The sequence below is a fragment of the Molothrus aeneus genome, chromosome 15, assembly GCF_037042795.1.
Source record: "Molothrus aeneus isolate 106 chromosome 15, BPBGC_Maene_1.0, whole genome shotgun sequence".
In the NCBI taxonomy this organism is placed as follows: Eukaryota; Metazoa; Chordata; class Aves; order Passeriformes; family Icteridae; genus Molothrus; species Molothrus aeneus.
Window position 1 is genome coordinate 11,701,535 of NC_089660.1, and position 14,419 is coordinate 11,715,953.

The window sequence follows — 14,419 nt, forward strand, 5'->3', positions numbered from 1 at the left end:
TCCATTTACTCCAAGGCTTCTTCTACCAACAGATTCAAACATGACTGCTGTGCCTTAGAAGGGTATTAATAATCTCTCTGTTCTTGGAATAGCAGAGGCACTCCTAAATCCACAATACCAGCACTTGACTCAGAGACCAAACTGCATATTCTGCAAAGCCTTTGCATTTTCTGTGTTAGGTAACAAAAACCACGCTCTGGGTCAAGCCTCCAACTCTATATGGAGGAAAACCAGGCTCTCTTCAGGTTCATTCTACTTTTTTTTAGGTCACTTCTTCATTCCCATTTCTGCTTATATCTTGGAAACCTTGACACATGCCAGACACAGCCCTGAGTCCCCCTCTCTCAGCATCACTTCTTTGTGTCGCTCCCAAAGGCTCAGCATCCCCCAGCCCCTGCATGCAGCTTCAGGTAGAGGGGAATTCAACCCTGAATGGCCAGAAACACCAAACATGTACTTGCTAAGGAGACACCTGTGTCACAACTCATTGCTAGAAAAAGAACTGTAGATTTTAAAAAGTAATTATAAACTTTCTTTAATTGCACCTGCAGCACAGGATCTTTTCTAAACAAAATAATACAAAAAAAACCCCAGAAACAAAACAACAAAAACAAAAAAAGACCAAACCAAACGGCCCTAGCATTTGCAAACAATGATCAGGTACATAGCAGTGATACTTAAAAGAAAGCACGCCTTTAAATTATTAGTAAAATATATAAGATGTGTGACTTCTTTGGAGAACAAGCCCAAAAAATGTTTGAATACAGAAATGCCAATACTATTGTGTGAAAGAAGCAATAAGAGAAAATCTGGGGAGCAGAATGGCCATGAAAGACAGATGAAATCAAAGAAGAAATAAAATTTTAAGGAATTTTCTTCATTAGTTGTGCCTAAATTACTCCTGTTGTTTCTTGCAAGCCATAAAAACAAATAAATGCATGAGTAGAAAAGCAAAACAATAAAGCAGAAAAAGTATTTCTTTTTTACCTGTCACACACAAATTATGCTCAAATTCTAGAAATTAAAAAAGAAATGCTTTTAGTGAAAGTTCAACATCTGGAAATCCTCACTTAAGTTCTGGCAAGTTCACCAGCTGAAGAGCCTGAGAATCTCTTGAACACGTAAGGAATGACTTCCAGTTACCCACATAAAGCTGGCACTGCAAATGTCACATGTTGTTAGCAGGAATGAAGATGAAAATTCAGTGCTCCTGGCTCTAATTTGCTTGAAGGTTTCAGGCAAAGCTTGGCACAGGTGTGCTTTAAAGAAGAAAGTGCACGTGCAAATTCTGCCTCTTAGCAACAAGATGTGATCACAGTATTGGGTTTAAAAGGCAGGTGATGAATCACAAATCCTGCTAAATAATGAGATGGCAATACACCCTCTTTGCACAGTGTAAATGCCACCAGAGGAGGAGATATCACACAGCTAAGCCACTACCATCTGCACAATTAATACATGCTCTAAGCAGTGAGGGAGTAGGAGGAAAAGCATCATCACTTATGACTATGTAGTCATTAGCCAAGGTCCTCATCTTCATTAGACAAATAAATTAAAATTCACATTTACTGAAGCTGTCACAGTGGCTCCAAAACAATGCTCTAAAAATGGTCTCACTGGATTTGGATGAAAATGATGCCTTTTGAAAGGGTAGTTGGTAAGCAAAAGCATGACATCAAATCCACTGACAATCCAGTGCTATTAGTCTAAGGCAACCCTCCTCTCTCCTTCACTCTTTCACAATAAGGAGAAAGAAAAATAGAGCCCATGTGAAATTTTAGTGTAAAACAATAACTCAGGATAATAAAGGTCTGTAATTCAATGAAAAACTGACTACAAAACCACACTGCTTTTCCAAAAGTTTTAGAGCTTGGAGAGATTTGACATTAGAAAATTGCTAAATAGAAAGCATGGCTGAGCACAGTGATGAGGTGGAATAGTAAAACTTATCCTCTCTCTTTCTGGCTTTGCTAATGCATTTTCAAAACAATAAGAAGAAAGCAGGAAAACTTGGTCAGTGCTAAGACTACATTTGATGAATTAAAATTTCGGGGGCAGGGGAGGGGTAGGGGTGCTATTTTCATTACTACTCAATATTGAAAATAACACAAAAGTTATGCTCAAGCAGAGCAGGGGAATGGTTTTACTAACACTCATCCTTTGTACCAACATTGAGAGGGACTTGTTTAACTAAATGGAAACTCTCCCATGTTCCTGGGCAGAAAACATCATCACTATAACTTTTTCATTAGATCAATCCCTGATGCAGAGCTGACACCCTGTTCTCCTAACTGGCATCACACTTTCAGAACAGAGGATAACAGAGTGTCACACTAGGCCTGAACTGTCACTGTCTTTTAAAAAGCACTTTGAACATCATGTTTTCCAGGGCTAGTAAGAGGTGCTGAACAACAAAGAACTGTGAGGAATAAAACTTTTCACTTTGCATCCCTGTCTAAACTAACAAGCAAAATGAATCCTGATAGCCTGCTCATTTCTCTCAACTGAAACAGAATTTTAAAAGTCTCGAAGTATAAGGATACTTTATTTCTATAAATAGGGGGTTAGTTTTGGGGTTGTGCCAAGGGCATAATATTAAATTTGCTGCATTCCCACTCTATGTTGCAGGAATGTGAGATTCAGGATTCTAGGAGTGATATTCAGCCCAGCAGTTTATCAGTTTGGCCATCACACATCTAACATCACACAAGCTGCTGAGCCAATACTTTACAAAGCAAAACAAAATCCTGTTTTTACTACGTATTGCACCAACAAATATAACTTAATAAAAAAGTCATACAAGTGCAAAAAACTGCTTTACCAATGTTTTTTTTTCTTTCATATGGATAAGTAATAATTATCTCTGCCTATCTAAAGTTTGAGCATTTCATCTACTAGTCATGAATTTTCTAATTGCTTTATATTGATGTAATATCCATACCTTCCTCTGAACAAATTACTACTGAAGTTCTGTAATATCTGTAATGGCAGGTAATATTTAATATTTATTTTCATTCTTGACATTAAACAATAACTACACTCCATGCTCTTTCACTTGTCTTCAGTTTTGTGGGGTAGTGTTCCCCACTGTTAACAATTTCAGTGCCTTGGTTCAGTCTTACCCCTATTTCTAAAACCAGGACACAGCCAATTTTCTTAGCAATCCTATAAATCATAAATATATTGTACTGAAATTAAAGCCATATTGAAATAAAATGGAAAGATGAACCCTAATGAAAATTAAATGAGGTGAACCAGAGAAGATGTGACCAGATAAGACAGCTGGGATGGGAATCTATCTCCTTCAATACCAGAAAAATATCTTCAGTACTCATGGAAACAAAATACTAATACAGAAAAAGAACCCCAAAAAGTGCAAATAAACAAAACTAAAGAAACTACCAAAACACTTACCATAATACCCCAGTATCAGATTCTGAGATATCCCTACACATAATCTTTTTTACAAGGCTTTCTTTAGTGTTCAGTTATGAAAAAAGAAAGAGCACCATGATACAAGCTTTGGGTCTGTCCAGTTAAATCAGAGGAGCAGAAAAGAGATGATGACTGGAGGCCTGACTCAAATGGCAAAGTGCAGCTGCAGTTGATTTGCATGAGTGGGACCCCACCTGCAGCATCAGTGATAACCTCCAGAATCACCTGTGCAGGGAAAGGTTTCCTCCTAATCCTTGTCTACAAACATCTCTATACCCTCAATCAGATTCCAATTTCTTCTAAGATTGTAACTTAGATTTCTCAGGGTTTTTTTAACTATTTCTTGAAAAAAATCATAATTCTGAATATTACAGTATATGCACCCAGATATTACTCTAGGACCCTTTGAAGCCAGGCTAAGTTTTTTTGTATTTGTATTATTACAGACATATATAACTGCAAAATAAAAATACCTTCCTGAACAACAGCATTCAACATTTTATCCATATCCTTCAGTTTTAATAACGGGCAAAAAATTTACTTGAACTGATAGTGTGAGTTCTTTATAACATAAAACCAGCTTGCATTAGAAGATGAAGACAGAAGGCTATGAAAAAGTAATCTTGAGTGTATTTTCAGTATCTCTTTCCTCAAAAAGAAACAAAGCACTCTGGTTGGGAGAAGGGGTGGATGTTTCTTTAACACATGGCAGTGTCCTTAGAAAATTCTTTTTCAGATAAATATTGCAGCTCTTGAATGCATTTCTGGAAGGCATAGCAAAGTTACATGGAAATGACTAATGGCTTATCTTTCTTATAGCTACTCTACCACCTCTTTAAAAATCCAACAGCAACAAAAGTCATCTCCTCTCTGCTGCATGTGTCATTTCTGCAGCAACACTAATGCTGTGAAACAATATTCAAAGGCATTTCAGGATAACCATTATGGAATATTTGTACATTCCAACCGTTGGTGCTTTGGGACCCCAAAAGCAGCCCACAGATTGGTGTTTAAAGATGCACAGTGTTTTACTCTCAGTTGTTTGCCAAGAATAAGATACATCCTGGGATGGAACTATGAAATAAACTCCTGTTGTGTGTAATGAAAAATAGAAGGAGAGAGGGGTGAATATTCAGTATTTGCCTCCTTGCCTTTGTCTTGTTTTCCATCTCGTGCACTGATGGTCATCTCTGCTTTTTACAGGGAGAATCAAAGGGAAAAGCCATGATCCTTCTTCTAGAGAGTGAATGATACAGTGAGAACACAGGTGATGATATCACCCTGGAAGGATAGGGCTTATCAGCAAGGTCTAACAATAATTTACCTCCTCAGCTGAACACAAACTAATGGCCTGCGGTCATCTAAGCTCTTTCCAAGTAGTTTTTCATTGCCTGAAATTTGTAATATTTCAGTAAAAATATCTATGGGGTAGACTGTAACAAGCTTTATGATTACAGTAAATTAATGTTTCTTGGTTTCTCACATCAGCAGAAGTATTCCAAATTTTGTTGTGAGTGTTTCTTCCTATGCAGTATCAGTCATATTGCCTTGTTAAGGTACAAGACTATTATTTTAAAGCACACATCTTGGTTTTAAGTTAAAAAACTCCAAAGCTACAAAGATCTATTGCTGAGAGCTAATTTTTGCCGGCATTTCTACCAGTTACAAACACTGTTAAAACCTGCACAACAAAGAAAGTTCACCATTACAAAGAACAAAAAGAGAGCACAGAATTTGTGGATTACAACATTGTGATAAAGAAAATTGTCCTTCTTATTCCAATATTTCTGATGCTTACCCAGGTATCTCCAAATGGGAATAGGTTCTGGATTGACAGAAACAGCACTCTGAAGTAGGTTAGAAAGTTATGATCCCTGAGAGAGAAGCCAGCCAGATAATGCTGGAGCACTTGCTCCTGACCCTACTCTGTTCCAGTTTCCATTAATGCAAATTAAACTGAGATCTCAAAGTGTTTCCCCAACAGCTACATACCCCCCTGTTTTTCTCCATTCTGACACTGAAGAGAATGCACCACAACATTCTTCAATATATACTGAATAAATTTTCCATTATCACTTTAAATAGGAAAAAAGCAGGACGCAACACCTTCTACAGTAAAGATATCTCAGTCTTGCAGGAATTGTTAAGGTCTATCACTACATTTTTTATGTGAAAACAAATGTTAACTTTATAATCCCCAGTGGCTTTACAACCCTGCAAAGGGCTTTGGGAAAAGGATATTTTTCCACATTAAAAGGTCTTATGCTTTCATATGCCTTTCACTTTTCAAGATAAATTTTCGGAGCAGATATTTTAAAATGTCAGAGTTTTAATAAACAGTCCTGAGACAGCTCCCTGTCAGCGAATGAACACAAACCCATAAGCTGTAAGTATTTTTTTGGGCAACACGCATGAGGAACAGAGGGCCATTGTGCAGCAGAAAAATTATTATATATTTGCCATAGTGGAAAGGGATTGGGATGACTGACACAACTGCAGGGCTCAGTTCAGGACCCCTCCCTGCAAGGAAGAGGGGCCATAGAGGCATTGGAGCAAGGCCAGAGAAGGGCAGTGGAGCTGGGACTGGGTTTGGAGCAGCACCTGAGGGACCTGGGGGCTCAGCCTGGAGAAAAGGAGCCTCAGGGGAGACCTTCTCCCTCTCCACAGCTCCCTGGCAGGAGGACCAGGTTACTCTCCTACCAAGTAACAAGCAAAGGGCAAGAGTAACAGCTCAGGCTGAACTAGGAGAGGTCTAGAGTGAGCATTAGCAAAAATTTCTATATTGTAAGGGCTGTTAAACATGGTAACAGGCTGCCCTAAAAGGGTGGAGTCACCATTCCTGGAGGGATCTCTAAGATGTGTAGATGTGTCAGCAGCAGCCACCACAAAAAAAAAAAAAGGTAAACCATTGAAGGATGTCACATGTATTCAATATTTTGTAATTGCTGCGTTTTTTTAAAAAGTGCTCTCAAAAATGACCCACTGCACCACATGAAGACAGAGCAAACAGCGACCTCTCAATAAAGAAGCTGAGCAGGATAAGGCACTCTGGCCAACCCTCCCTGGGAAATGCTGAATGTGGACTTACAGCCATATGTGAGAACCATTCAGGGTCCTGAAAATTTGCTTGTTTCTGAGCAACTGCCAGGAAAGATCATGTCCAGAGAACACCAACCCTGGGGACCCTTCCCTGTACCGATGGCACCACCTTGAAACACCTTCTGTGCTGGCCCAGCCATTCTGGGGGAGCAGCCCCCAGGCCAGGGCAGTGGGGCACTGCTGAGGTCCTTCTTGTTCTGACACAAGGAACAGGGCTCATGGAGTTCTCTCCTTGTGATGTGATCTCACAGCCTCCTCCTGGCCCTGAGACATTCTTGCCATCTGCTCGTACAGATGGCACATTCATGTACGTTTTAAAAAAGGGTTTTCCAAACGTTTTCTATTCTCTCTCTTCTCAGATAGTTCTAGACTAGCAGATGCAGTAAATGTTCTAGGAATGACTACTCGGAAAGAGAAAAAAAAAATATCATCTTACACAAGTAATTTAGAGGAGGAAAAAATTCTAGTCACTGAGCAGCAAGTAGAAATATCTGCATTATCGTCTAAAAATCACTGATAGACACAGCTCTAAATGCTCTTCTGCAGAGGCTTACACGCATCCTGAGTCTGGAGAACATACCTGGAAGCACAAACCCCCAGAATTTCTTATAATTTATCCTAGTTTCTTTCCTGCTAAGCAGGACTGAAAACTGTTCAAGGAAGAGCTCTCTTCAATTACTTTGCACAAGAAATTTGAATTTTCAGAGAAATAAAGAAATGGATCCAGGAGATGCAAGTAAAAAAGACCCCAACAAACCCCTTACACCTGAGGAGTTTAGGTAATCCTTATCTCTCAGAAAACATTTTACCAATGTTTAAAGTTTAATAACAAAGTAGGATAAAACAATGGGTGAACAAATCAGTAATTATCTTCCCAGAAAATGCATTCAAACATAAAGGAAATGTGTCCTGGGTGAAAAAATTACCCAAACTAGATATTTAACTAGAATAAAAACTAAATCCAAGTACTTACACCTTCAGATAAGACATTTGGTAGGGGGAAAAACCCCCATATTCTTCCATTCAATAAACAGTATTCTAAAATGACTTACATTAAAATGTCAAAGAAAAGCGTCATCTCTAAAATCACAACAACTAGAAAGTGATTGTGTGTGACCCACAAGGGGTATTATTAGTTCTACAGTGTCCTATATACACACAAGGACCCCAACCCTGCTCCTACTTCTGAGATCCATCAATATGTCCAAGTAGAATTTATACATATACAAATATAATGTATTTATTTATTAAATATATCTCATATATGTAAGCATGTGTTTGTATACACACATTTAGCATCTATCAAGCTGAGTATTGATCAGAGAATTGTGAGATTTTTATGTGTGTCCTTCCAACTGGAAAATCTCCCTTCTCAGGGTCACCAACTATTCGCTCAAATATTATCAAAGACATTGCAGAAGAGAAATGATAGACTGCTGTAATTCTAAATTATATAAACTATTATATTTTAATAAGACTAAATGTTTGATGACCTCTATTTGTTTTTTGGAATATGCAATACCCTTGGAGCAACTTAAACTATTTCATGGTTCTGTAGCTGATGGAGTTTTTCTTACTAATAAAGACTAAATGCCACAGTCTGTCTGTTAGGCAATAAAACTCTGAATTCTTTTCACTTCATTGCAATGTAATAATTTTGGATAATAGGGCTTTTAATGGAAAGGATTCCTGTGACTTAAAGCTTTTTTTTATTAAGCTTAATTGAATTAATTGTTCACATACTAATGACTTAGCAGCTACTTCATAAAAAAATGAAAGCAAAAGACCCTTCTGAATACTTATCCCATACTTAAAATCTAATAAAGGGACTGAAATAGAAAGATATCCTTGTTTTCTTTCAGATAGGAGAGATATTTAAAACACAACTACTCTCCCTCCTGCTGAGAAGGAATGGTGAAAAGATGCCATTCCAAATGCTACAGAAAAATGCATAATAATCTATGAGTCTGTAATTGAAAAGAGATATTAATGAGAGTCAATGATCTCCCTTTTTTTTCCCCCCCAGAAATTGTATCTTTCCTAAAACTGGCTCATTTTGTGAATGGGCTGCTATGTAGGGAAAGTGGAACAATGGGATTCTGAGAAAATAAAGCAGATTTGTATCCATAACCCGGCCATCCCAAGGTGCACATGAGGGCTGGCATTTTATAATTCTTCATAATAATGCTTGGCACTTGTGTAGTGTTTTATGGGATCAAAGCACTTTACAAACTAATTAATTAATCTTCACAACACCCCTGTGAGAAGGTAGGTTTTAGTGCCCAATTCACCAAATGGAATAACTGAGCAGAGAAGCTGGATCATTTGTTTCATGGCCAAATCTTCAGTTCACAGATACAGTGTTAATAGAAATAACAGTAGTTGCATTTCTCTGCTTTATTCCTTGGAACTTACAAAAGAACTATTTGCATGAGAAAGGAAAATAGCATCTGGGCACACCTTGGGCCAGAGCTGCTACCTTATTTATTTAAAACAACAATTAATTCACTTACGAGACACACTGGAATTTAAGTTGCTTTCCTTATGCTGGATCTATATTTTTGCAAGAAAAGAGCCATTATCAGACATGTCCTGCCCCAGGATTTCCAAATAATCAGATTGGGGTGGTAATGATTCCTTGTTAATGCAGAAATTCTTTGTACTTGAAATTCTACATAATTGTACAGTATTCCATTTTTTCAAGTCTTGGCAACAGCTACATGACTTCAGTTTGAAATGATGTTTTACTACATTTGCATTTATTTCTCCAAGTTCCCAAAAATTTCTTGCTTTGACCACCTGCATACAAGATTTAAGGGCTCTTACATATGTCTGTGTATACTAACAGCCTTGAAAACCTGGACACAGAAATGGAATTAACCTCATTTCCTGTGCAAGAGTAAACAACTGCCTGCCAGACTGTGAATTAGCTTTGGCAAGTGTTGGCAAATGAAAAGTCAGTAATTGCATATATAGGTGTGAGCACCAGCACAAAATCTGTCCTAGATTTGAATGCCTAAATTTACTGTTCTAAATGTTGTCAAATCACTAATATCCTCTTGCAAGTCATCTTAATTTCCAACATGGTAATTTTCCCTGTAATGACTCTTCATTTAAGACTACATGTTTACAATTTTCTACCATTTAGGTGATTTAAGTATATCATCTACTGAATGTCCTAGTCTTGGCAGCAGTGAATAATTTTCTTGACAGATGGAATATGAAAAAAATACTAAATAAAACATTTTCCTAAAACATAAATAGCTGGCAGTTATCCCTCAGAAATAAAAGTCCTTCTTAACCTAAAAGCAGCCAGCAAGTCATGTTCTCTGTAAAAACAAGGTCAAGAATTTAGATATGCCCTTAACTCATGCCCTATTGCAGTGGAGAAGGCAGGCTATGAGGACAACATACCAGCCATTTAGATATCTCCATCCATTATTAGCCATTTATTATTAGCCATTTCTCTTTTTTCTCCCCGTTTTCAACAGCAGCATAATCCAGGTGTTCACAAAACTTCCCCTTAGTCCTTCCTGAAATTCACCTTCCCAACATCAAATCTAATCAGATATGGCGTGCACACCATGTATGGGCTCTGCTCACAAAAGCAAAGAGAACAACGTTAAGGGATCACTGCTTGCTGTAGGAAATAGAAATTCAACTGCAGGGACATAAAGAAAGGGATGGTTACATTTGTACTGATAAAATCACTTGCTGTTCAATGGATTTGGTTACAGCAATCAAGGTAAATGCAACCAAATTCACAGCAACATTTATTCATGTGTGTATGTTATGATGGTTATAAGTAGATGTATAGGGAAGTGAAACATTTCAGGCTGATACTTAAAGGAATCTCACTTCAGAAAAATGAATCCCACAGTAAGAATATGTGACTGCAAGTACAAGGTAAATTAATGCAGCAACAACAGTAGATTTTCAGAATAAATAGTGATAAGGGGTTTTAGATATGTGAGAAATACAACTCCCTAAGCAGGCATTTTTAAGATGTGGAAATTACTAATAAGCAGAATTAAATATATCAGTTATGTGGACATTTGAAATAACAATAAATCTGAGTTGAATTTAGATTAAATAGATAAAGCTACTTAAAGCTATAAAATGAAAACCTTCATATTAGAATGAGATCATTGATTGCCACTTGATCCAGGGAGGGCAAAAAGCAGAATACGGGCAGTCACATAACCCTGGTGTATTTCCACTGGTGCATTTTCCCCATGCAGCCCAGGGGGTTGGGCTGAGTATGAGGAGCAGGGATCAATTCTACATTTCACAAGGCGTGTCTGGGGTTCATTAAGAATTAGACCTGTAAGAAGCAGTTCTCTTACCATGTCCTCTATTAAGTCCCTGCTATGTTCCACAGTCCCCAGCCCAGAACAACAAGGACCAGCAGTGCCCCTCACCTCTGTGCTGCCCAAGGACAGAGCTGCCACAGCACTGAGGCAACTGCAGTCCCCAGCCTTGGGTGACACTCGCCCTGCCCCTCGGTACAGTTCTCAGCCAGCATTCACCCTGTGCCAGCTCACAGGGCAAAGAGCACTCTGGAAATGCACCACGTGGAGACTTAAAAGAGATTTAAGAACTGATAATCTCAAATGTGAGACTGCTAGGTATGCCAGAAAATTATTTCCTAAAGTCAATTTTTTTTACCTAGGGAAAAAAGCTGTCTAAATACCTTTAACTCTGGGCCATGCACAAGTCCTACAATAGAAAAAAATCCCACTTTAGAATTATTCTAAAACCATTTTGGATAACACATTGGGATTGCAAGTATTGAGGAAAATAACTCTGGGAAATAAAGGCTCAAAGCATTAATAATGATTCCACTAATTACATTAAACAGCTTTAAGTGAAGAATAGATACCATTTGACTTTACTGCATCTCATAAGAGATGTTAAAACTGATTTGCTACTTATGCTGAATGAAAAGGAGGAAAGGTTTCACCCAAAACAATCAAGCAGTATCAACACTGGTGCAGCTCAAAGAAAAGAAACAAACAAAACCCTCAAAACCTTAAACAAAGTATATTTCATGAAAGGTTTTGAGGGTTTTAAGAAACAAATGAGCATCAAAAGAAACTCCCAGAAAACAAAACTTCTTTTTATTTCATTCTTCTATGGACAATTTTTTGTGAGCTCTACTTACTGTTTACCAACCTTTTAAAAAACCAGAAATTATTACAGATGCTTAAGCACTCAGAATAAAAAATGGCACAAATAGCAAAAAAAAAGTTAGCCTTATTGAAGACATTAATCTGATACTTATTTCTAATTTATTCTTGGAGAAAATAATAAAGATTATGATTTCAGAATCTTAAATTGAAAACAAACCATTGTTATGCTGGCTCTCACTCCATTAATATAAATGTGTTATGTAGCTGGATTATATTTCACTTTAAACTAAGCCGCATTTCAAGGAACCAAGTATCTGTTGGTTCATTGAACAATCAACTCCAGACTTGCTCACAGCCACAGTGCCAGAGCCTGACCTGCTCCCACAGAAAACACAACTGGACACAGCAAACTTTGGTAAACACAATCCCCAGCTCTGCAGCATTTCCTGTTGTTAACCCAGGCAATGCTTTCCTGCTGTTTTGGTACCTACCCACACAGCACTGGCAGTCACCTTTTTCAGTTATATTTTTAAATCCATTTCTCAGCAATAATTTATCCTGCTGACATCACTAAACAGACAATTTCCCAAGTTTTCAGAGCTTCTCAAGAGTGAAGCCCTTTTGTTGATTTTCCCAGTCACCCCTCTCCATACAGTCACACAGAACAACAGGCTGTAAAACATTTCAAGCCATACCACATCTTAGTGAAAACCAGAAAGCTGATACATCTGGGTAGCATTCAAACCAATCTAATATTCAATCAAAAATATTTTTAAAGCATATCAGATAAACTATCAGTTCAGCTGTCATATACATTTTCTGTTTTCTCCTCTAATCCTCATTTGTATTTCATATTTCAATTTCTTTGAAGAAGCAGTTCTAAACTAGGCTTTCAATCCAGAATGAGTATTTCAAATAATATTTACAGTCTTATTTGTTTTTAATACAAGTCTCTGAACTGTACTAAAAATAATTTATCTCCAAAATTTGTATAAAAATAAAATCCTTAGATTTACAATACAAGCTTAGAATACGTTTTTTTTTCTGGAATATCATCAGTTATACAGAACACAGAAATAAAAAGCATTAAAAAACAAACAAAAAAGAACAAGGAAAGGTTTTTATTTTCAGTTTTTAATCATGGTTTTAAATTAAGAGGCAGAAGAGTTAGAAATGTTCATACTGACCTGAGCCCATAAAGGACTGTTCCATCTGGATGCAGACGAATCATTCTGTTCTTCACAGTAACACCATGAACAAATGACTTCTTGTCATTCAGGAAATAGGTATCAGGCACCCAGAGCTGATCAGCTACTCTGTTGTCCAGGGTAAGGTTTAGAGGTATTACATTATAGGACAGCCTCTTGTCCCTCCACGCTTGCTGGAAGTACATTGTCAAGGTATAGTCCTGGGAGCAGAAAAAACAAACAGAACAAGTGTGCATTGAAACACGCATATGCAAAAAAACCTCAATGCAAATACATATGTATTCATTGTTACTGTTCCTAAAGGCAAACATTTCTGTTCAGAATTTCCATGAGTAGATTTATTTACTCTTACGGTACTGAACAACTTGTATGTGCTTAATAACAGCAGTGAGAACACAAAGAAGATAGGGCATTTAAATTTAATGAATGACTTGAAAGCTATTACTTCAATATTTAAAAATAAAATTTAAAAATTGTAGACATTTAACAGCCTGTAGCACTTTACAAGCCTGGGAGTTCTAGGAAATAGGAACATTCACAGATCCAAATTTAATTTCAGGGTCTCCACTGTATTCAATAGAGCTCTGGATCAAGTCTTCTGTCTCTTGCAGTCACCACCCAAAGACTTCCCTAAATGAAAATTTCTTCAAAGTCTGTTAACTTTTCCCTGGGCACTGAAACCAATGGGAATTTTTGAAGGTTCCTAAACTAAATACTTTGCCTTAATTTTACAGATTAAGTAACTCTGGTTACTTCAGGGGGACAATTCAGAGAGCACAATTAGCATCTCAGTAATTATTCACAGTATTATGAGACTTGTACTGTCTTGATGCAGGCCACCACTGTACAGTGCTTCAGAGATGTTTTGACCTCTTGATTTTTAAAGAATAATGCATTTACAAAGGTTATACCTTGGTCAAAATTGTTATCCAGATGCAGAATAATCATTATATTTAGCCAGTGCTAAAAAAACCTCTACAAATAGTACAAAAAATATATTGAGAGCAACCCTGTGCAGAAAGACTCACATAAATGGCAATATCAGTTCTTATTCCCTGCTTTATATTGTAAAGGAGAGTCCACTATTTAAAGCATTTTTATTACAGTTGGAAAAGAAAAATTTATCTTCCTGCTGAACTACTTCAAAAGCATATGCCACAAGTGTATTTTACAAGCATTCTCATTTAGAAGGATGTTTGACATGTGAACACTATATAGAATGCCTCAGATAATACAAAAATAAATTTTTCTTATTCTGCAGTTTCCCAGACTGAACACCCCAGTAGGAAATCACTGAAATTGGGTTGCTGTAATTATTCTCTTTACAATGTACAATACCCACCCTTGAACTAGGGAGGGTCTGTGAGAACTATGGCTATTTCAGCAGAATTCTGTAAGCAATGACACAGAACCTTGGAACTAAGTGACCCTGCCTCTTCTGCAGAACAGTGTGCACTCAGAACAATCAGTATAAACTATTTTTTATAGAAATGTGCATCTCAGTGGAGGAAAGACTCTTATTGTTTTTTTCTCATCCCTCTCCAG

General features: G+C 37.3%; 1 protein-coding gene across 2 annotated transcripts in view; it reads right to left on the bottom strand.

Annotated features, from left to right (window-relative positions):
* The window catches only part of GABRB2 (gamma-aminobutyric acid type A receptor subunit beta2), a 138,062-nt gene that overhangs the window by 77,114 nt on the left and 46,529 nt on the right, over positions 1–14,419 (bottom strand). For both annotated transcript variants that reach the window (XM_066559960.1, XM_066559959.1), the window contains exon 6: positions 12,854–13,074. In XM_066559960.1, the coding sequence (XP_066416057.1) occupies positions 12,854–13,074 (221 nt within the window). The remainder of the gene's footprint in view (positions 1–12,853; positions 13,075–14,419) is intronic.